The following is a 24,785-nucleotide window of genomic DNA, read 5'->3' on the forward strand; positions in this document are numbered from 1 at the left end:
ACATTCTTCATATCTCCAAATGGACCAACGGGGAAGTGGCCGTTGCAGCATGGAGCACAGACCTTCTGTATGAGAACAAAGAGGTGGCTGAGCTGATCGAAGTTGAACTTTACGGCAGCAGCGGCGATGATGGTGTGGATGTTCTCAATCACCGTTGAAGACTGGCCGGCCTGGAATCATTCAATGAGATGAGCCAGCGATCGAATACACAGCGGACCATCAAATATGTACAGGCACATTTAATACTGTCAACACATTTGAGCTCTTCCATCACTTCAGTCCCTACTGTGAACTGACCGTCTAATGGCCAGTATGCTTCTCACACACACACGCACACACACACACACACACACACCACAATGTGATAATTATACCTACAAGGTGGTCTAATATAAAACGGGACCTAAAGACCCAGATCATATTATTAGTGAGGGTTGCTGTGCAATGAGCTACTTACTTGGATTCTCCAGATCTTGGAAAGTTCATCCATAGAGAGTTTACTGCCCAGGAGTTCGATAATTCCCTTTATTCTTTCACAGTACTGCGCCTGGTCTATGTTACCTGAAACGGCACACAGAGACAACAGCTTTTAAGGGAAGCTGCCAATGTTATTTTCTGATGCATAATTACATTCTCATTGCGTTTTCTAAAAGGGAGGTAAGCGCCAAACCGGGAATTCAAAAGGGAAGTTTAAATAGGATTAGAGCCAAGTGCTTGGATAAACGCTGGTTTAATTGAGCAGCCCTTACCCTCCAGTGCTATTGACAGAACAGAGTTCTCTACCAGCCAATCCAGCAGTTTGTCTGTGTCAATGGCATTTTTAACAGTTTTAGACACCGTGCTCTCCTCGATAAGCTTGGTCACCTGGTAGAGAAAAATAAAAATACACAAAGATCAGTGCACAAACTCTGAAGCCATGCTAATTTTTTTTAGCCATTTTAACCATGACATTGCTTTAGAATGGGATAGGCCATCAAAGCACAGGTAATAAGCAATCAAACGAGAGAGACCTAAAAGGATCTCCAACAGATGTCAGCTAGGCAAGGCACCTACCTCCTCTACAAACAAATTCACTTGTCACACTGTGAGGACATCGTGCATCGTCTGCATTCAACTTGACCTAAATTATGAGATGCTGTTAGCCTGTTACTGTTAATATAGGCTAAGGCAATACAACTGTAGAGTTACTGATATTACAGCTGTGAAATCAAAAAGTGGTTGGTCTTTGCGGAGACAGAGAGCCAGTCTCTCTGATTATTAACATCTGAACATGACAAAACTGCCACCTCTACATCCATCCAAGAGAACGTAGAGGTATTTCAAAATGTTAAACATGTAAATGATCATTTCAGCTTATCAAATAAATGCACCAGCATTCAATTGAGCAGTGCAACAGGGGGATAATAACAAACACACAGTACTTGCGAGGTATTTCTGGCGAACGGCGAAAGCTTTGTTTATTGAAGAAAATGTCACGCAAAAGTTTGGCGTCCTTCTTGGACGTACTGTGTCGGGCTGCTATGAGGTCACGATGCTTATGTAGCTACCGCGGCTAACCCCATCTGGCTTAAACCGCGCCCACCATAAGGGTACTGTCGGTGGTGGAAACGCGAGCCGTGAGCGAGCCGCGAACTGAGCTGGACTAAACCGCACCTTCACTACTGGGCTGAGGTGTGCTAGGCAGAAGCGCACCCTCCATTGGAAACGCGGCATTACAATGTGCTGTATGCAAAATCTTTAGCGTTCCTAGATGATCTAGGAGCTATAATTTGAGTCTTTTTTTGTTGAAGTCCTCTCTCCGGTATTAGTGAGTGAAATGTGAGAATCTATCAATCTATTTCCAGTAGACTCTGTTGTATGACACAATCAAGCATTTAGACCACTCCTGCCAATTTCTGACCAATCAGGCAACCTTTTCTCTGCTTGGTTCGGGGAATTCATCTTGCCTGTCAAACACATATAGCTAACCACTGCCACAGATACTTGAATGCAAAACTTCTCAATAGCAGAGAAACTTATTTTTTGGATGTATATTTTCAAAACATTGCCTGTGCGCTCTTTCCAGCTTGTAGATCTTGCCTACAGAAGGGTATATAACCTGTTTGGTTAATATAATGCACATTGCCGTGGTAATTTGATTTTATTTCATACATAGCACCTGGGACAGATAAGACTTCTAAATGCAAAGAAGCAAACAAAAGTTGCTTGAATTTATGCATACACCAGTTTCGCCTAGAACTGGGTGAGTCCCAAACTGTTTCAAAGAGCATCCCACGAATTCTAAATCCTTACATCAAAGGAGGGAAGTAAATTTTGCCTCATGCTCCATGTCCTCCTACTGGTCAGCAGACTAAAGAACAGAGTTCCCTGCTTTCACACCTAGGGGTCTCTTATTTACTATAGATAAAAACTGAGCACACCGCCGTTTGTTCAGCTCCACTCAACCCTGAGTCATATGTTTTAAGGTCATTGTGTAGTAATTCATTGTGAAATTAATTGAAGTGTCCTTGTGGGGAGACATGGTTTCGTTATTAACTGCCACAGCGTTTCTCAAGCATGATGTGGCAAAACAACGTTTTCATTAGTCTGTTTCAGTATATTTACGTTGATTTAGGATTTAAGTCCTAAATCAAGTCCTCTCAATATGGCGGAAGATGCATTCTGATGTACGGCTTGTACATCAGAATGCATGATGGGAATTGTATATATCCAGCACATGGCAACGCATAGAGATTATGTGGGTTACCTCCTTGAGGGAGTTCATCTTGGTGGAGAAGTGGGGGGTCTTGAGCATTCGGAGCAGGGTGTCCAGGCGCAGGTCGTCCACTACCGTGACCAGCTCTCTCTGGAACCTCATACACAGCAGCTTGATGGCTGACAGCAGGTCGGGGATGCTCACCAGACGCTGGGGAGGTAGGTGACAGCCAATCATTCATATTTCATATTGGATGATTCAATTGTTTTATTTTCCCTTCTATTTTGTCCCCTATGGTTTCACTTCATTCAAGGTTCAAGTCGATTTAGAGTGCCTGTATAATATGAATAGTTATTTTACCTTGTCTTTCAGGTCTTTCTCCTCCAAGTTCTGTACATAGGTTATCATCTTGTGGATGACCGGATCCAGCATGGGCTGCAAGAAACACATTTCATTATACTTGTATATTTACGTATGTGTGGGAGAACAGGTTTGACTGTTTGTATCAAATAGCAAACAGGAAATAATGTCTGGTTTGGTTCAACAACCAAACTAGAGCACCAGTGATGCATGTTCAGCATGGTACTGTTTTACATTTGGGACTCAGGAATGTGTTATGGGTAAATTATACATTGTGTTGTATTTATCCTTCCCTTCCCACTTTGCCCATCCGAAGTTATTGCAACCAACTGGGAGCTGTGTGCAAGGTTGAATAAAGCCAATGAAACGTACCTGTACCAGGCTGGAGTTGAGGTATTCTGCACATACTCCGAGAGGCTGAACCAGGGCTGATACACACTGCATTAACACACAGAGAGAGCTGCTCAGAAGTGCTACAACAATAAGGAAATAATTCCTCCAAATAGGAAATGAAACACTTTGTTAATGGCGATAACAGGTGTGCTGAAATTAAAAACAATATGAAACATGCATTTCATTTAGTTGGAAAGTAGCACGCTATTTCTGTTGCGGGCAAACTACTGTGCAATTTAAGCATCATACAATGAGCCAAATTGATAGAAGGCCTAATACAAAAAGTAGGAATGTTGATATACATGTTCATGTTGTAAACGGTAACTTGGTCAACACAATTTGGTCCAATCACAACACTAGTCATACATCCATAGCATGCATGAAAAGAGTCTCGGCAACTGATTATTGACCAGAAACAGACAGAGATATTATGTACATCAACAAGACTATCTATACTCTAATCCACGTGTCATACTGCAGGCCAAGGGGTCAAGTTATGATGGAATGCATTGAGCATGTTAACTACTGCTTGTGAATGAGTGTGCACGTGTGAAAGTCAGGGAGAGAGCACGCATGGATGTGTGGGTGAGTTCCCAACAGCGGAACCCAGCTGTCCTTTGTCATGCAGGGCCAAAACGAGAAGGTTTGTGATGAATGGCTGTAGTGTTCATCTACTTTCTGCACCATTTTCCTCCTCTCTGCCCATCTCCCCGGTCTCTTTCTGGAGGAGTGTATGACCACAATGCTTTTGACTTCCTATCCATCAAAGACAAGTGAATGAGTCACTTGAGTCACATGAGTCACAGACATTTCTCCATTTACTCTTTCTTTTGCTTTCAGAGTGTGCGTCTTCCACCCCACCAGTCTCTTTCTCTGCTCATGGGGCATCTTCAAACAGACAGCTTTCACACTCTCCCTGCACCTCCAGCGCAGACCAGCACTGATCTCTAACTTATTAACATGCTAATGGCTTCTGTGTGTGTATGAGAGACACGCACTGAATCAATGCTTGTGTTCCGGCCAGGTTCACTGAAAGAAGCTTCAGTACAAGGATTCCTCTCAACACACAGCGCAGCATTTCAGCTGTCCGTCCGTCCGTCCGTCCATGCACACACACACACACACACAACTTTAAATCAGAGCAGTCATATACTGTTACACAAAACTGAAATGCATCCTTAAGGACATGGATTGAACAGGAGGGAACTACCTCCTCCTCCTATATACCGTTGTATGTAAATCACTATCACTGTTCCCCTTCCGCTTTCCACAATCAATATATTCCGCGGAGTCAGACATTCATTGCAATATTGTAAGAGTCAGGCCACCAGTGCAGGCTGGGACAAGGTTTCTCTTACCGCTATCTCGATTTCCTCAGTATTCAGCTTGGTCTGGATGGCGGTGAATCCTCCCATCTCTCCAAACTGGACCAGGCAGATGAAAGGAGAGAGGCGTGAGGCCAAGCATTTTGACACTTTAGGAATGTTTCAGTATGTCACCATGAGTTGTTGCTCAGCACTAATGACTTACTCGATTCACCAGGTCCACCAGCCAACCGTGAGGCTCCTGAAACAAACAGTTGAAACGTAATTGACTAACTGCCTTGAGAGAAAGTAATTAGAAATGTATGGTAGGTATCCTCATCTATGACTAATTTGTCATATGTTTTATGGTCTGATGCGTCTTCGGGAAATGTAAAACCTTTTGAAATTCGAAATTCAATGAAGACAATCTTCAGAGGTCCTGTTGGGTTCAGTTAAGTCACGTGGAAGGCTCCACAGAATCATTCACAAATATCACGTCACCTTTAAAGCTGTAACTAAACGCAACACGATTTCCGGACAGCTGTTGGATGTCTGTCAAGCACACTGAGCTCTCTTTGTGGATCTATTGCGCAAAGCTTTGGATGAGGAGCATACTTATTTTGCCCTCTGTTCTGGCTTGGGAAGATGTAAACAAAGGGCTAACTAGAGGATTTGTTTAGGCAAACAGAAGCCCAGCAAGATGTGCCTACCTGGGCAGAGGAACAGAATACCTCCCTAGCATGCAGTTATTGATTTATTTAGAGCATAGAATTCTGCTGAGGATGTAGATCACTCAGTCTGCATGCATAGCTGTATGTATGTTAGATAAAGATTTTACACATTAGTAAACACGTCTTGCCCTACTTTTACATCAGTTAGATACATTGCATGAATACATTGCAAGAATGTTGATTGTGTCGATTATGTTTTAGTTGCCATTTTTAGTTATCATTTTGGGCTTCTCAAATCCACCTAAATCATAGCCTGTATACAAAGCATTCACATTCCATCAACAGCTTGTGTTATCTGTGTGGCCACTGGTTAATTTACAGGGACAATAAAGAAGATAAACTCTTAATTTAGCTTGATCTAATTGTAGGGTGTGATGTACCTTCTGATAGCTGTTGCTAGGGGATACAGCAAACATGTTGGCCTCCTCTCCAAACACTTCTGCCCAGTTCCTCTGACAGGCCTTCATGCGGTTTTTGAAATGGTACTCATTATCAGGGTTAAAGGCCTGGACGAGGGGAATGAAGAAGTGTTAAGGATGCCCTTTAATGTTTACTCCCATGTGTCAAATATGTACACATCTCAGATTGATATAACGACTGAGAGATAGAGAAACAATGCCTCCTCAATGTAAAACATTGAGGAGGCAGAGCGAGACCTTACCATGGTCAAAACACCCATCAGGTTAACTGGGATGGGATCCTGCTTGACTCTCTCAGCGGCCAGTTCCACCAGTAGCATCAGCATGTTGTAGATTCCCTCGTGGATCTCTGTGCCCCACTTGTGGACGGCACTACTGGTCAGCAACTACAATCAAAAACCATATGATATGGCATTAAATCATGTATTAGAGCTGATTGACTCCAGGTGCAGTGTATAGAATTTAGTGGCATCTTGCAGAATTTAGTTGGCAGGAGTATAAAAATATTCCAAAGTATGTTTAATTGCTGTGTTATCGTTACCTTACAATGAGCCCTTTATATCTACATAGGGATCTGGTCCTCTTGAAGACATTAACCAAATATTTTCTACAGTAGCCCAGAATGGACAGACAGCTTTAGTGAGAACGTGCTTTAAAAAATATATATATTTGAGAGTTGTAGGAAGGAGAGGGGCGTGCCGATAGCCACAACCCATTTGTGAATCTTTTCTAGCATGGCCGTTGTGTAGGAGTGTTAGAATTAGCAATGTTGTATAATAAATTTCGCTTAACCCTCTCTCAGACGAGTCTATTATAGCCAGTGAAGATGAGCTTATGCTCTGTCCTTTCACCAAACTATCACATGTATTCAGAGCGTTTAAATATAAACAGTTTGAATTTTTGATCCATGAGGGGGATTATGTCAAGTGGGTGTGGATTCATCTACGATTTGGAGACGTTTGTTTTTTAGGTTGTTTCCGTGTTCGATAACTAAAAGTATACCATCACTGTTTCAGAGAAATTTGGTATCCAAAATGAAAACTGTGTGATACAAAGACACAAATTTATCAAAAGCAACCTATATTCACTTACCGCCGTGCAAGTAAACATTGGCTTGTAGTGTAATCTGCTATTTATATGAATAGTTACAGGTCTATAAATGTAGTTTACCACTATAAATTCAGGACTGTGTGTGGAGCAATGTCAAGTGGCTATAACCTCCGCCATGTCCTTCAACATGTACAGTGACCATGTTGACTATGACAAAGATATCCAATTGTGATTGATTAAACTGATTTATTTGCAGGCTACAGTTGTCAAAATCCACCTTAGTGCAAAAGTACTATTCACTTTTACACACTGGACCTTTCAGTTAAAAAACTGATTATTCTAAAGATTAAATTGGAAAAGTCTGTAATAAAAAGCATGTAGACTCCTTGAAGGCATGACCTTGACCTCTGCAGCGGGACCCCTCACCTTTTTGAAGGCTTCATGCATGCACCTATCCATGAAGCGCTTACAGTTCTCATCTGCATCAGCCAAACCTGGGAGAAAGAAGGCAAAACGTTTTTTTTATATCCCACATTCCCAAATGTAGCAGTCACTATTATCCAAAGTGCCTTAGAGTGAATTCAGAACACATGTTATTAAGCCACCATTTCAAAGAGTGCAACTTATCTTAAAGAGCAGATAGGGATTTTGAACCTTGCCAAGAATGGTGACAGGTTGAATGAAAAATTGGGGATCAGAGTGCCTTGCGAATAGGAGACATCTTGGACCAGCACAATCCTGCCCTCAAAATCGAAAACTATGGAAGCCCTTTGCCTGTTTGAGCTATAAAACACCAGTTTCCAAAATACCAATGTGTAAAACAACCTAGCTGACCAAAACAAAACATGCAGCCCATGCAACCAACAGAGAATTACGGGAACTTGTTTACCGTGGAAATCAAACAACAAAAGGGTTGCATTACACACAAGAGGAACATCACAGCTCATTCTTGAGGTAAAATAAGGATCGTTCTCACACACATAAAATGTGACAATCTTACCATGTCGGGCGAGGCAGGTGGATGCGATGAGACACTTTCCCAGGGACTCCTCTCTCTTGTAGGGTATGGACCAGTGGTCGGTGAACACTCGGCTCTCCAGTTCATAAAGGTTGGTGGTGGGGAACTCCATGCTACCTCCGGAGCAGTTTCCATTCTCATCGTTACTCCTCTGCACCACACAGACAGACACAAGTTAATCTATCATGTTAGATCTACTGTTAGCATTTTGAATGGCCCGCTTGCACATTGAACAACTGTTATTATTTTAGTCTGTCTAAAATAATAAAAAATATATATTTGCAAACTAAAGAACGACTTATTGACGTATTATCCGGCTTAGTATTATTGACTGATTAGCAGATCAAATTATTTAACAGATTAACATTTTCTAGAAATCATCTGAATAGAAGTTATCATGCTACAAAATTATTCTGTATCAGAAAAACTCATTGCACTGGGTAAACAAAATATAACCGGCTACTTAACAAAAAGGAAATAATGAAAAAGGGTAAATGTCGTAATTTTCCCTTAAACTTGAACGCACAAAGGGAGTCCTACATTTAGCATACTGAAGCTGTTCCAGTTTTTATGAATTTTATGGGGCTTTAATGAATAAGCCAGAGCCCTTAAGGATGAATAAGTTGTTCCACAGTGACCTAAGTGCTGTAAAGCATATCCCCAGACTTGGGAGGAAGAATCATATTCTAATGAGTATGAGGAATACCAGCATGTCTTCCCAAATCTGAATCATGCATCATGATCTACTATTTCAGTCTCAAGGGCAGGCTAGTGAATGTATAGACTTGTTGACCAAATAACATACAGATAGACACAGACAGAGAGAGACAGGGACTCAGAGAGAAAAAAAGAGAAAAAGGGCAGCTCAGCATCATTAGTTTGCTTACTTTTTCCGCCACACAATTTCTGTTTGGTAGAGCAATAGCAGCAATTGTGATTAGGTTAGTTAAAGTTAAATACATATTCTTGAAGGAATATGCATATTCATGATTAAATGAGTCTCCTCTCTTGATAATGATTTGATTCAAGAAGGCTTACCCAGTAGGCAGAGTTCATCGACATTCGACAAGTTAAAAGAATGAAGGCACACCTGGATTGTACCGGCATCAAAACTGAATGTAAAATTAATACTTTCAGTTTTGAATAGCTACTGTGAATAGATACTGTGCATCTCAGTAGCAGTTTATATTTATTTAAGTTGAAAAGATATTGGATATTCAACAAATAATATTCACGCTCTGAAATACAGCGATCTGACGCAGGGAACTATAGACGCGATCACTGGTATAAGTCCTGTGTGTCTTGTTAGAAATTCATTCTTGCTTTGCGATTTATCGATCTGATATAAGGCAAGCGAAAATATATTGTTTTGCCATAGACAGCAAATATAGCTCTTGAATATACAATTGATTTGTGATTTGTGCCTGCACAATATTCCATTCAACATGGGTTAAGATTAGGGATGCAGCAATCCGTCTTTTTTTGGCAATGTGTGATCAGACAATCTGATACGGATCACCAATTTCTCAGAGGCTACAATTGCTCCGTTTTTTCAGAAACGTATTACTACACGATAAAAGAAGAGTTTGATCACGTATTACATGGTGACTGCGTACAATAGCCAATAATAATCAGTGGCCGATCAAAAGGTGCATCACTAGTTAAAACATGTAATACAATATTGTGATATGTGAAACACAATATTGATTAATAAATCCAAAGGCTGATGAACACAGCTACAAAACTGTTTAACTCTAAACAATGCCCACGGCGTATCTTAATGAGCAACCTTGTTGAGGTATGTAGATGGTCTGCACACCGAACAAGAGGCAGGAAGGAATGGAGGTAGGAAGGGAGGTGGAAAGGAGAAGTAGCAAATTTCATCTTCTCCTGTTTGTGATAATGAGATGAGGGATGGACGGATGGATGGATGGCAGGGGGTGTATGGAGAATGAGAGATTAAACCTGCTGTGACATTAGACAAAGGTAGTGAAAGGTAACCAAGAGAGAACTTTTGCGAGAGAAAACCCAATTAGAACCATTCAATTGCTGAATACAAAAATTAATTGCCTCCAGTGACTAATGAAGCCACATGACTGCTTAAAAATTTGATGTCTCGAGGCATCAAAATTACTAGTGACATATACAAAGAGAATCTAAAGGCAATAAGTGGAATATGGGAGGCTTTTCCAAAAACAAATATGAGACATGCAGATAGGCAGGGAATGAGGGAGAGTGAAAGGCTCAGCTTTCTCAAGAGGATCATCTCCATGTTTCTATCTGCACAGAACAGAGAGGTAACCAATCCCGCGCCAGTCTGTTACCATGCACCCTGATGACCCCCCTGGGACCCCCACCCCAGCAAAATACTGCAGTGTGTTTGTTTGTGAGAGAGAGAGAGAGAGAGAGAGAGAGAGAGAGAGAGAGAGAGAGAGAGAAGTATATTTAGGAGAGTAATATGGGGGAAGTATAAAATAAGTATATATAAAATGTTGCATGAGGAGGTGAATAAAACCTGTATTTTTTCCTTAATGCTGAGAACTACTGATGTACTAGGAATAAGGTGATCTATAATTTAAAAAGGATAAGAAATGTTGCCAATTGACAGTAAACCGAAGCAGCTAGACTAAGCAAATGCAATTTTTCCTGATCAGATTCCAGTTGCATAGTTTTTAACTACAGCGAGTGTCTTATTAGCATTAACTACCATTGGCAATGACAGACCATAACCGGATAAGACATACTGTGCTCTCACTCAAATATTAGAGATCTACACTAGTGCAACAAGGGTGACACACCAGTGGTGTCAGACGATTTAAAGGTCAGGAGTAGTAATGATTAATGTGTCTTTGCTTTGGCCATGTTGGAATGCAACAGGTGTACGGGTTGTTTGCTAACTCGTTATTACAGCTCAATGATGAGCCTTGCTTGAACGGTCTTAATGTATGGAGATATTTCTCACAGGCAGTGCGTACGATATTATGCGTCAGTCATAAGGTAATTATTGAGAACTAATCATGTAACTGGTCTTCAAGCTGTCCAGAAAGAGAATAAACCAGTGACCCAGAGAGGACCAGTGAGTGGTTTGCTATACTGACAAACGATTCGTCGTCATGGCATAAAATGGTAGCATTTTAAACACATGGGCCGTTTTTACTTCAGTGGCATAAAGATGACGAACTAATCAGCAAATATCGTGGGTCATGCTTGAAGTGGCTAAATGTCAAGAATTGCGAAATCCATACGGTTGTGCACTAGAAAAGGTTATGCAGGAATCCATGGTTGACACTGCCTTGCTTTACGATAAGGGCTAACGATAGCTTTTGCGTGCAGCATATTTTCCCCGTGCAATGTTAATGTATTGAATCATTAGGTTGATTGTTTTACTCCCCATTGAGACTAAAACGTGAAACCAATTACTCCTTAACTTAACCCTGCCAGCACAGTGTACTACTGCTGCTACTCGGAGAACCGCGCGGGCAGCATAACGTCCCGGCTAGCTAGCGGCTACTTGGTTAGCCGGTTAGAGTTGACAGCAAACCACAGTGCGAAATAAATACGGGGTTCACATTTATCACACGGTCTACGTCCGCCCAAGTGAATCGTTCTCAACGTTATAGTCTATGGGATTGAGAGTGCATGCCGCGACCTTTCCCTCCTGCTTTGACAGATATGCTTGATGTTAAGCTAGCAGTGATTTCGCCTAATGGGCGATCCCTCTGGTCTCTAGTGCTAAGTTACTGGTGTAACGCATACTTTCACACATACGTCAAGAATTCGCTTGCTGCTGATTGAAGAAAGGCTGTATCTGGCCTTACCTCGCTGTCCACTACATCGTGGTATGCAGGCGGGGGATCAAACCCCCCCGTCCCAGTACGCCCGCTGTTTTCCCCGTCTCCTCCTGTCCCCGAGCCCGTGGTAGGCCCGCTCTCCATCGGCTCATAACCATACCCGAGTCCGGGGCTTTCGTTCGTTAGAAGCGCGACTGCCTCGTTTATATCATTCTTTGCCAAGCGAAGCGCTTTCCGTATTGCAACGGGGTCGGGAAAGCCCATGCATAGGAGCGTTGTCATATGCTGCTCCTCTTCAGTCTCCATGTTTAGCGCGTCTCCGTCTCTCAGACTAGTAGCAGCGGGGTATGGAGCACAGCCCTGTCGCTGTGCACGCCGCCATGTTTACAGTCCACTGCTAACCTGTCACGATGGATTCCCACAACAGCGCCAGACGTTTCCGAGGATGCGTGGAGTGCGTCACCCTTACCCGCCCAAAAGGGTTGTTTTCATAACGCGGGGTTCTTATTTTCTCATTTTCTACTATTATTAAAATATAGGTTAGGATTTTAGGGATAATGGCCAAAATAGTATTATTTGAATGTGCAATCAATCAATTTACGGTTATAATGGGGTAAGTATATGTGGACCACTGTAACGCGCATCAACATCTATTAGATCATATTATAAAAATATATATTTTAAATTGTTTTACGCAGCGTATACTATTACAGTTGGCCACCTGACAAGAAAAGGGTGTGGCATGGAGATTTTCATTCGCGTACAAGAACATCACGTGGAAATTAAAATCATGTGACAAGGAAAGGCCAACAACCAAAAATGGCTGCAACGGGCGATAAGGCGGCTGCTATGGACAGCATCTCCAGGGTGGTAATGGCCCATCCGACTGCGTTAAATCTGACAGGAACCACCGTCCCTCACGGCGAGAGCCTGGAAGATGTAGCGGAACCTCTTGCACCAGCGCCCAAGAAGCCAAGCACGAACAGTGAGTTTATGTCAGTTCAGGGCAGCTTGGCTAGCTACGCGATGACATTAGGAACGGTAACTTACCACAAGTAGGCTACACTTGCATAGCCGTCCAATGCTTTTACTTTTGGAGGTTTCTGGTCCGTAGCACGTCTGTGCCTTGTTTACATCACTTTTTTCTGTTTGCCTTGTGCTTTAAATATAAAAGTGTATATGTGCTTTAAATATATAGAATGAATGAACAATATATAACAATATGCATGTTTTATTTGTAATTACTCTTGACTTTATGCCAATACACTTAATTTCCACGACGTTATCGGTAACATGGTGTAATTACACAGGATTGCTATTATTGTCCTTCTCGGTTTTAACATCATTGATTAAAAAAAAAAGTAATTATTGTGTGTGTGTGTGTGTGTGTGTGTGTGTGTGTGTGTGTGTGTGTGTGTGTGTGTGTGTGTGTGTGTGTGTGTGTGTGTGTGTGTGTGATAAGGTGATGGTGGCGTGGAGACGGCAGAGGAGGCTGTGGAGCCTGCAGAACCCGACATTAATGAGCTTTGCACTGACATGTTTGACAAGATGGCAGTTTTTCTACAAGGAGAACTCACAGGTTTCATCACCTTTTTTACACTCTTCTCCCAGTTCATACCATGTTTTGTAACTTTTCCTCTGAGCACGAGTAGAAATGTCTGAAAATAATCACTCAGTACGTTTACATGCACAGCTTAATTCGATTAAAGCCATAGCTCGATTATGCTCCTCAATTGGACAACTGCAATTGTCCGCGTATACATGGCGGTGAGTAAATCGATTCATTGGCCGATGCGTGTCATGCCCCGGTACGATAGGTGGCGCTGTACCCATTTAAACTAGTGGTAATAGAGCCACCGGTTGACCTCTTTACATCACCAGCAACAACAAACTCATTCGAGAAAGCGATGTTTCAGCAGACAGCTGTCAGTTCACTTCGGGTCTATATCATTTCTCCGACGCTCCATTGTTCCGACCTCTCGGTTGTATGCCGACTCCTCCGGCTGCTCGGAGCAGTCCACATACGACCGAGAGGTCGGAACAATGGAGCGTCGGAGAAATTATATGGACCCGAAGTGAACTGACAGCTGTCTGCTGAAACATCGCTTTCTCCTCCATGTCGCGTTTCAATCTGGACTTCAGAGAGTCAAAGCCAAAGTTAATTTCCCCCAATTCCTTTTCCCCATGGGCGAGATAAACCAGACTAGGAGTCTTTACTTGTTGTGGAAGTACCAGAGAGTCGGAGAACCCAACGCAGTCTGTAAGATTCATTCAACATCAGAGAATCCCCCCGTCAGTTCGGCCGCGGCGCAATGAATGAATAAAGATCGTAGTCATTTTACAACCTCATTGATGAGCAACATTTAGAAAAACATGGACTTTTAATTCAGCCTTGGGTTAAATCGAAGCGTAGTGTGTACTGAATGCACGTTGTTGATGATACTCCTTATAGGGGGTAACTAGTACATTGGCACGACACCGGCTTCCTCCATCTTCTGCGCCAGCTTTTTAAATAAATCGCCGACCCAAAGTTAGTTGACAGCTGTCTACTGAAAACATCTTTCTCCCACCCGAGCAGCCCCTCCGCCGCCCGTCCGTATACATTCCCCGCCGCGGCGCAATGAATGAATAAAGATCGTAAACACGTCGGGAGAAAAAAACATTTATTTTGACAGATGTGCCCGAAGTTAGTACTTTACAACCTCGTTGATGACCCACATTTAGAAAAACATGTACTTTTAATTCAGCCTTGGGTGAAATGGAAGCGTAGTGTCCGTGTGCTTCCACCTTTAATGAATGCATGCCATGCGCGCTCCCACGGCCGGGACACAATTCTTATAGGGGGTAACTACATTCACCGACTTCCTCCATCTTCTGCGCCACCTTTTAAAATAAATTGCAGTTTCTCGTTATCCCTTATCCGACGGCGACGACAACAACAACGCGACTATCGTCTCCTTCTACTTCCGGCTCACGGCCCCGGGAAAAGATCTCGAGCATGCGCAGAACGCAAATCAACGCATAATCCAATTCGATTGGCTACATGCACGCTTAGCTCGACTATGAATCGCATTATCTAGGGGTCTTAATTCGACTATGAGTAACCCAATTCGATTCGAGTATAGCTCGACTAAGGTGTATACATGCATCTTAGTAATCCAATCATAGTTGGACTATGTCGACAAAGCCAATAAATCGACTTTCTTGAGTGTCATGTAAACGCACTGACTGAATATCATTTTATTCTAAGCCGCAAGTTCTTAGTAGAGGAATAGTACTTTTATTCTTAGCACCAACTAGTGGGTTGAAGCTACAAAGTTTTTTATTTACCTGACAAAAATGTTGATGATGCAGACACTGGGTACGTTTAACTCTTGAAACATCTCTAAGTAGATGGATAGTCATTTTGTGTCCTCAAAGAGGAAATGCATTTTCACAGACAATGGGGTGCACATTTAAACACAGTACATAGACAAAGTACACAATATATAATAATGCTATGCAATGCAATGTAAAACAACACATCACAAAGTCCTCAATACAAAAGTTCTACAGTCGTTCTCACACAAGAGTTGACTACCACAAAACATGATAGAATGTCATTGGTGAACTTTGATCAATTTCTGCAATAGACATTCTCATTTTTACAGAATTGGAAGTCGAAAACTGACTGAAATCCTAAATAAGAGGGATAAGTTGACTCCCAATTATGGAACTATTCAGCTGCAATCAGTTTTAATGTTTTAACAATGCATGATTGCCCAAACTCGATATTGTACCCTTTCACTTTTCACAAGGGTGTTGTGAGCATTCACTTTTCATTACATGCACTATGTAGCTCTTCTGCTACTGTTTACTCCATAAAAAGATAACTGAACTAGATAGTTCAGTAATCGTGCATATCCACGCACCCATACATTCAGGGAATTTTTATCTTTAATTATTTTTATCCCGCTTCCATTCTTACCTCTCTCCTTCTCGCCACACAGCAACATGTGAGGATTACCGGCTGCTGGAGAACATGAACAAGCTGACCAGTCTCAAGTACATGGAGATGAAGGACATCAGCATCAACATCAGCCGTAACCTGCAGGACCTCAACAACAAATGTGTGTGTGTGTGTGTGTGTGTGTGTGTGTGTGTGTGTGTGTGTGTGTGTGTGTGTGTGTGTGTGTGTGTGTGTGTGTGTGTGTGTGTGTGTGTGTGTGTGTGTGTGTGTGTGTGTGTGTGTGTGTGTGTCGAGGGGAGAAAGAAATTACCAAAATATATATAATATAAAATATATATATTTACATTTACATGTAGGGCATTAGCAGACACTTTTATCCAACGCGACTTACAATAAGTACATTTGTCAGAAGAAAATGAAATGATATATCACTGTCGGTACAGTAAGGATGTTCGTAGAACCAAGTGCAAGCACTAAAAATCGCTAGGTTAACCCATTCCCCTTATCCAACAATGATAGCTAGGTTAACATGCTACACAACTAAGTACTATAACTTAATATAACATACAATAATTGCATACATGAAGTGCCAGGACGTACAAAATGCAATAAGTAGGAGGAATGGCACGTGGTGGTTATGCAGATGAAATGCTATCTAGGTGAAGATATATTGGTTGATATATCGTTTGATACAATATTGTATCAATGCTAGGGGTGGAGCAGTTCCTTGGGATTTGTGGCTCACCCTCCAGCAATGCTTAGGGCCACCACAACATCACATGGAAATCCTGAGCTAAAGGAACCAATGAACTGTATGGGGAGGAGCTACCAACCTTCACCCAGACCATCATGTCAAACTGTTATTGTTGGGAGTGTTTTACGTGGATTTACTCAGTTTAAGAATTTTGAGGTTCAACCATGAAAGTAAAGGATTTATAAAGGGATAAATTACATTTAGAAATCAACAACATTTATTACGAATATTAGCAAACATATATGCCGATACCGATATATCTGTGATAGGCCTATATAAGCTGTAAAATTGGCCAACAAATATATCGGTCAGGTTCTAATATTGTGTATAATTTGAAATATCTCTGGTCATTGGTTTTATGTTCTGGTTGAGGTGTGTCAATACCAGAAAGTGTGTGTGTGTGTGTGTGTGTGTGTGTGTGTGTGTGTGTGTGTGTGTGTGTGTGTGTGTGTGTGTGTGTGTGTGTGTGTGTGTGTGTGTGTGTGTGTGTGGAGACAGACAGACAGCTAGCTATTTACACCCTTGCCTGATTGTTGTTGCCATGACAATTGTTTTTGTGTGTGTTTTCAGATGCCAGCCTGCAACCTTACTTGGATCAAATAAATCTAATTGAAGAACAAGTATCATCTCTGGAACAGGCTGCTTACAAACTAGATGCATACTCCAAGAAGCTGGGTATGACGGGATCAAATAATTCTAAAGTGTTTATAAACATTTATTAGAACAGTTGTAATTGAAAACTTCTGAAAGACATAAGTGCATTTAGAGACATTATTATGGAGATTAAAGAAAGGCTTCTGTATATCAGCTGAGCCACAGAGCCTTTTCTTTGAATGTCAGTCCTGTCTATTCCTAGTATGTTGGACATACTGAAGCCTAAAAATAGTTAAACCACATTGTTCTGCCCATTACAACCTTGAACAGCAGATGGCACTCTCACCTCACAGATAGTCTTCCATGCACATGGCTTCTTCATGGCCCTCCTCAGTTTCCCAAACCAAAAACTCTTCACTTGAATTTTGTTTACTTTGTTTTGTGAGAATTTCGTGCTGTTGAGTGATTTATTTAATTTATTTTTTAATCTTTTTATCTCCACAGAGGCAAAATTCAAGAAACTGGAGAAGCGGTGAAAAAAAAAAAGTATTTTTGTTCCCCCTTCATTGTCTCCCCCTCCCTTTGCCAGTCCAGCCCGGCACTACAGGGGGGAGAGATGAAGCAAGACAGAAACAACATCCAGGCAAGCTCAAGTTCACACCTAGCTAAAACGCTTGAGAAATGGACAGTTGGCACTGCTTGAATCCTATTGGAGTTGTGCTTCAGCGGGAACGGACGAGACAATTATGGCCAACTCTTTAGATCCATGGCAAAGTGTAGCATTGTACATTTTATATAAGGAAGTAATTGACCCCATACTAGAAGAAGGTGTGCCCCGTCTGGAATAGGATCTGCATGGCAGCGTATTCAGTGTGGTAGATTTCCCTTACAGTATTAAAGTCTCAGGCAGGGTTGATCCAAAAGGCATTGTTATGTACATGGATTACTACTGATAGAAAACAGTGACACATGGTATTGCGTAACTGTGTTGAAGGCAGCTGAAGCCAACTCATTAGAATGCAGTATGCTTTGGAAGAGGAGTTTAATTTTTGAACAGAGATATTGGATAATATGTAATCTGTACATAAGTCGAAGATGAAAAGTTAAATGTTTTGGTTGTTTTTTTTAATAAAACTTTTTTTGCATTGACCAATGGATTGTTATTCCCTTTCCTGACGGCAATCAGCAGGTGTCAGTGCTGCACCATGTTCAATGATGCCTCTCAATCCTGGCTTCTAATTTATCTTCATGGCACAAGTGGTTAACAAAACCAGTTTGTTTCAGACGTTTCTTTCTGGTTAAAATGTTCACAATACTATTTAACTAGCCTGATATCACAATATTGATTCAGTTTTTATTCCAATCCCAATCACACAACCACTCAATTCGAGCTGCAGTTGACCCAGGTTTGTTAACAGTCCTCATGATTCACCAATGGAGCCTACTCCACCATCACTATAATCCACATGTTGGTCAGAGTGTTCGTGGGGCTTGGGCTCCCGAGAACTTCCTCATCGGGGGTATTTACATATTCGGTTTCTCTGATATTCATTGTGAAACTTAATCTTGAATATCTGGATGTGTCACCAGAAATGAACAAATGCAGCTTTGAATAGTGATGGTCTCGTCTTAGGCAATTTAAGGCTGAGAGAATCAAAAAGTATTATGGTTTGACTATTTGCCGGAGACGAGGAGCAGGTCACTAGCTTAGAATCTATGCGTGATCCTTTTCACTATCGCTGGTTTCGCTCTCCAACATTCACAACTAGTGCTGTAAACCTATATGCCTATAGCTGTGGGCAGCAGCATATAACCTAAAGTAATTGAGCTCCCCTGCGTTGTTGTGATCCCATGTGAGTGTAAGAGGGGAGAGAGGGGCTTAATCTAAAACAGGTTGTTTTCATTATTTTCGCTAAGGCCCCAACAGAGGGAACTCATTATTCATACTGTAATATTGTTTGCTGCAGATCAGAGACCCCTCATCGCCCTCTCTTTCTCCAGGCCTTAGGGCAGTAATATGCTCCTGTGTTATACCTTCTCTGTATTTTATCAGATCTGCTTTTGGTTCTTTCTTAAAATGGGACATTTTTTCCAAAAGGTTTGTTACTATATGGTATAGAAAAAATAAGATTTGTAGGTGTATCTCAGGTACTATATTATGTTATCCGATTGATAACATGCCTGGCACAATATTGTTGTAAGGTTATCGTTCAGTGCATATGTTAAAATATAACAGGTAGTCTATGCACCACATCATCGTTAGGATACCGGGCATAACGTACATAAACCAGAGGTTACACAGGGATTCAGGGTTAATTCCCACCACCGGCCAGCTTTCCATACCTCAATTGCTCTGATAGGGTGCATTATAGCAAGTCATATAGCCAACCGGGAAGCAGATGTGGGGTTAAAACCCACTGTGCTTCAGTAAAATACCCACAAGCCCTAATAGGGATGGTAGGTTTTTGGAAACACCCATACACACCAATATGTGCAGATCCTTCTGAGAAATACTTTGTGGTAACGTGTCATTTTTGTTTTTTGAGATAGGACTAATCTTAATCACCAGGATGTTCTTTTCACCAAATTTCCACTTGGAATCAACACTTTTCTAATTAAGAAAAGTGTTCCCATGTTTGAGTTTGGTTGGTGTATTTATTTGTTGCTAGGGTAGACCAGACATCTTTTAAACCATGGGGTTGTCAAGTGGGTTTGTGGGTTTTGGTTTAAAAAATGTAGGTCAATAAATGTTTAAACATGCTCTAACTTCCTTTGCATGTTGTGTATACTGGGCCTTTGCATGTTATCACTGTGAACGGTGATAATAAACAGTAAGTAGAAAATGTACTAACTTTGTGTTTATTATTTGTGTTTAGTATTATTATTATTATTATTATTATTATTATTATTATATCCTTTATTTAACCAGGTTAGTCTCATTGAGATTAAAATATATTTTACAAGAGAGACCTGGCCAAGATGGACAGCAGTACACAGTTCCAACATTAAACACAAGACAAAGTACAAGTTCAACTACTTAGTGCAATAGTGATAATACATTAAGATCATTGACTAAAACATTTGCAATTCCCAATGGAGTCCGACGTCAAACTCTTAACAGCTTTAAATTCACTGAGAGTAATCTATCTATCTATCTTGAGCTGCTTCTGCAGGTTAAAGGCCTTTTTTCCCAGTTCTGTCCACGCTTCAGAAACAGTCATAAGGACCATGTCCTGAGACCGTAACCCATGGGGGAAGCATTTCCGGGACATATGCAGTGACCTAAGTTTACCTAAAATCGCCAGATAAATATGTCTTCCATTCCCAAGCTTTGTTGAGATATGCTATTACTTTAGGCAGGGGAAAGAATCTAACATTTTAAGTCTATTTTATTTTATCCTATGATGATCAACTGTATGTGTGTCTAGTCTAGATAGAGATTTACCACAAATAGACCACAGGGTAACTCTGAAGTTCTCATGTCATTGCTATTGTTTATCCTCAGTCAGTATTTGGTATTGTTAGTCCACACACACACACACACACACACACACACACACACACACACACACACACACACACACACACACACACACACACACGCACACACACACAAATAACGCTTGTAAATATACACACTTGCTACATGTTATTATAGATTTGATTGCATTTTAGATTCTGGTCTTTCTAAAATAAATACATATTTTTTAGAATAAACATTCCTCACAAAAAAGCAACCACCAACTGATTAAAAAAAAATACAATAAAAATAGGCTCCATTTGAATTTGAATTGACCAAATGCAGAAAGTAGCCAGTAGTGAGATTAAAACAGTGTCAAACATCCTGTCACAATCTGCTACAATCTGCAGCAGAGGTGCTTTTTTTCCCCCAAAAGCCCCAATGCCAGTTAGCTATGGCAGGGCGAGATGCCACCCCACGCTGTTGTGTAATGGACAGGTTTGCCATGGTCTGTGGGAGACTTTACTACACTTCACAAATGAGAGCGAGAGAGAGAGTGAGAGAGAGAGAGAGCCAGTGAGAGAGAGATTACTGTACATGATCAAAATGTCTTGAAGCTATCTTTTTTTTGCGTTGTGTTAATTGGCCTAGTTAAGCGTTAACAACTTTCCTAATGGAGATTGTCCCACAAACGTCCAAAGTTTTTTGGAGACACACACACACACACACACACAAACTATAACTACACTCCAGCTTGTAAAATGTACCAAAACCATGACTCTGCAACAGAGAATGGCTTTAAAAGAAATCCAAATGACCTGAGATAAATGGTGAGACGGTACATGTTTACATCCATTCGAGAGCAGCCTGTAGATCTCACAGGCATTTTCTCCTCAAATGCGAGCCACATGTGAGATCAGAGGGACTGTGTCAAACTTCAAATATCTTTCTTGGGAAAAGGAGATGAAAAGCCACACGAGGTCAAGCATTGGCACCACACTCACTCTCCGTCACTCCAGCACACACGCCTCCTTCAAGCACACACATGTGGGCATGAAAGCTCACACTCGACCCAGGTGTCACTTCTCGCTCGCAGCAGATCTTTAAAACCTAAACCTTTGAAATTCTAACCCCAACCCCCAAGAAGTACATCAGTACGTCAGCAGTGTAGCACGTTTTGAGATTTTTTTTGAGGAAAATCAGCTTGCGTTATTCTCAAAATTGCCCCGGGTCTGTGATCACGCATCTAAAATGAGACCAGATGGAATGTGCTGGTGAATGGGCGAGTGGTGTCTCTGCATTTGGGGGTTGATCTCAGCAGGTTGGGGAGTGAGGATGTCGGTGTTTGTCTCCATCAGCCCCAGCTGAACAACGTTTCCACCGGCGGGTGCGCTAAGGCCCAGCACGCCTTGGCCCAGTAGTGAAGGTGCGGTTTGGCCCAGCTCAGTTACGGCTTGTGTTTCCACCGCCGACAGTACCCTTATGGTAGGGCGGGGTTCAAGCCGGATGGCGATAGCCACGGCAGCTACGTAAGCATCGTGACCTCATAGCAGAGTGTAGCCTGCTCATGGTGTGTTCCAGAGTCCGGACCCCGCCCACTTTTGGTGACAGGAGGTCACAGCTAGCAGTGCCTAAGAATCATCTTGTGTCAGGTTGATTAAAGTTGGATGTTCATTTATTAATCTCAGTGTGTGTGCCTGCTTGGATCTCTGTTGTCCTCTGTTGATCTCTGTTGTAACGGTCCTTTTGGCGCCAGAGCCATCAAGAGATAAGTCTGTGTATGTGTATTTAACAATCACAGATAAATGTTATGTGTAGATTTTGTTTTTATGAACCAATTTAAAGTAAAGAAAGACACATTGCTTGGTACAAAAAGATAATTCATGATTTCATAATTTGGAATATTATTTTATATATATATTTGAATATATTATATATATATATATATATATTCAATATTAGAACATTGTCATGATACATTACTTAACAAATCAAAAATTAAAAAAAAACAACTGAGATAATTTTTCTCCCAATCAATTAATAGATTATGTAATAGCTTATTTGTTATCACACTAAACCTGGATTGGACAATGAATCCTTCCCTTTATATTTTTAAATTGCAACATCTGTGAAACCCTTCGCCCTCAGTTGCTAGTTGCTTTTTTACAAATTTCCTTCGACCTAGAGGCTCTGGCCTGCAGTAGTCTTTCTGATGCTGTGTCTAGAGGATCCTTGCATACATGTCTAGAGTTTTGCATCATGATACTTGATGGAAGTGAGTGCTGTGAGTCAGTGGTAGTCTTGTCAGAGGGACACAGAACATGGCTTTCTATCCATGTCACATCCTAGGTTGTTAAAGAACAAAAGTAGTCATCATTAAAATGATGTCATGGTTCAGGATTTTCCCTAAGAAAGAAGGCTTGTCTGCATGTGGGTGGTACAGTTGACCATGTAGAAGCACATATTTGTGTGTGTGTGTGTGTGTGTGTGTGTGTGTGTGTGTGTGTGTGTGTGTGTGTGTGTGTGTGTGTGAGCGTGCGCACGTGTGTGTGTGTGTGTGTGTGTGCGCGTGTGTGTGTGTGAATGCTGTTTGTGATTGTGAGTGTGTGTATGTGTGTGCATACTAGTTTAAGTACGCTGTAAGCACCCTAATGAGTAATGGACATCCTGGAAGCCTTAAAAACGACAGAGTTGACTCATGCGTCACAGAATGTTTGTCTCGTCCTAAATGGAGCAGACGCTGATAAACACAAACCCCTCTTCTGTAAACTCTGTCTGCCATTCCTAGAATAGGAACCCAGACTCTTCCGAACGCCATTACCACCTGAGTCCCACCAAGTATAGAACCAATTCAAAGCTGCCTTTATCTCCGGCCTCGGACCATGTACACCAGCATGGATCAGTGAAGATCTGAGGAAATCCTAACCAGCCTGGCCTGTTGTGCATGTTCCCGCTGACTGCATGGGAACTTGAGAGAAGTAAAAGAACATTGAATTATCAATCAAAAACTGGTGTGTGCATTTGTGTGTGTGTGTGTGTGTGTGTTTGGGATTGTCTGTAAAAAGATTGTGTTCTTCTTGTGCAAGTCTGAAAAATGTGCGTTGGCTCATACTATACCGTATTAGAAGGCATGATTTGATTTGTTGAAAGGTTATTACTATCTTCGGAGTATGTTTCCCATAATCTTTCTAACAGCATAACTGGCACAATATGTCCCTGATCATTTTGGAATTGCTCTGATCCCCTCTGCCCAACTTTCATACGGTCCTTTGCCAGAGCGGTCCAGGTTTAGGTGAATGAGCGCTCGGATGGTTCACCAAGCTAAGCACAGAGCTCCCCTCTCCACAGACTGCCATAATATTTGCATTCATTATCCCGGGTGTATAAACATAACTGCACCTGGCTCAGCTAACGGGTCAGTGTTCTGTTGTGTGTGCTAAAAGCTATCCATTTGATTTTTGCTGGCCGTGCTACAACAGTTACGATGAGCTAAGGCCTTGCAGACTGCCAGTAATATCAGCTGGTGCTTCGGTCTCCATCTGCTCTTTCTATTGTCAATGTATTGTTTTGTAAAGCAATGCCTCCCTCTCTGTCTTTTACAGAAACAAACGTAGTGGAGGAATAATATCTCAAGTTCTTTTCTTATTTAGGAAAAAAAATACTGATATTAATCATGGTTTGTCCTTGCGTGAACCTGCATTTGAGTCATTCTGAGAGTTCTTCCAGCTGCCCCACAGAAAAGGTGAATTCTTTCTCCCACTTTAAAATCCAGGAAAGAGCACAAAAAAGTGAGAATTGAAGTACAGTTTTGGATTATAGTAAAATAGTATCAAAACCTTATTTTACACATGTTGGCCCCCGACCATAAACACTGTACTGGAGCATGTGATGTATGATAGACCAAAGTGGTCCACTGGGAGGGAGCACATTTTGAATGTTTACATTGGTCTTTATCTTGAAAGATATGTGGTTGTGATTCTCTGTTCCTATTGCTATTCCTCCAAACTAGTTTTCTCAGAGGATATGTAAATTTCTCTCTGTCTCTAAACTGTTTATATATGCTACAAACACAGTATCCATAGCTTTAAATTCGAAATTTGTTTCCCATATTGCATCAGGATTTTTCTTTTTCAATAATAACGTTATGATCACCTCATGGGTGTGTGCGTGCGTGCGTGTGTGTGCACGTGTGCGTGTTTGAGGGCCAGTTTGGGGGAAGGAAAACCCCCAAAGTGGCAGAATAAGTACCCTTCCAAAAGTTCTGGAA

General features: G+C 41.5%; 2 protein-coding genes across 7 annotated transcripts in view; one reads left to right on the forward strand and one right to left on the reverse strand.

Annotated features, from left to right (window-relative positions):
• Positions 1 to 12,159, reverse strand: part of usp24 (ubiquitin specific peptidase 24) — a 45,289-nt gene extending 33,130 nt beyond the window's left edge. For all 6 annotated transcript variants that reach the window (XM_084473266.1, XM_084473265.1, XM_084473264.1 and 3 more), the window contains exons 1-13: positions 11,789 to 12,159; positions 7,953 to 8,121; positions 7,379 to 7,446; positions 6,145 to 6,288; positions 5,864 to 5,989; positions 4,979 to 5,014; positions 4,807 to 4,872; positions 3,428 to 3,493; positions 3,056 to 3,130; positions 2,747 to 2,905; positions 750 to 864; positions 458 to 561; positions 63 to 170 (exon numbers count right to left, since the gene is read on the reverse strand). In XM_084473266.1, the coding sequence (XP_084329392.1) occupies positions 63 to 170; positions 458 to 561; positions 750 to 864; positions 2,747 to 2,905; positions 3,056 to 3,130; positions 3,428 to 3,493; positions 4,807 to 4,872; positions 4,979 to 5,014; positions 5,864 to 5,989; positions 6,145 to 6,288; positions 7,379 to 7,446; positions 7,953 to 8,121; positions 11,789 to 12,067 (1,515 nt within the window). In that variant the 5' untranslated portion in view covers positions 12,068 to 12,159. The remainder of the gene's footprint in view (positions 1 to 62; positions 171 to 457; positions 562 to 749; positions 865 to 2,746; positions 2,906 to 3,055; positions 3,131 to 3,427; positions 3,494 to 4,806; positions 4,873 to 4,978; positions 5,015 to 5,863; positions 5,990 to 6,144; positions 6,289 to 7,378; positions 7,447 to 7,952; positions 8,122 to 11,788) is intronic.
• Positions 12,160 to 12,580: 421 nt separating this feature from the next.
• On the forward strand, positions 12,581 to 18,201 carry bloc1s2 (biogenesis of lysosomal organelles complex-1, subunit 2; the record flags this gene model as incomplete). Its single annotated transcript, XM_084472495.1, has 5 exons — positions 12,581 to 12,746; positions 13,224 to 13,340; positions 15,751 to 15,870; positions 17,035 to 17,139; positions 17,563 to 18,201. The coding sequence occupies 5 exons, from the start codon at positions 12,581 to 12,583 to the stop codon at positions 17,592 to 17,594; spliced, it is 540 nt and encodes a 179-aa protein (XP_084328621.1). The 3' UTR covers positions 17,595 to 18,201.
• Between the last annotated feature and the right edge of the window lie 6,584 nt (positions 18,202 to 24,785).

Source organism: Micromesistius poutassou (assembly GCF_964030765.1).
Source record: "Micromesistius poutassou genome assembly, chromosome: 9".
Classification (NCBI taxonomy): domain Eukaryota; kingdom Metazoa; phylum Chordata; class Actinopteri; order Gadiformes; family Gadidae; genus Micromesistius; species Micromesistius poutassou.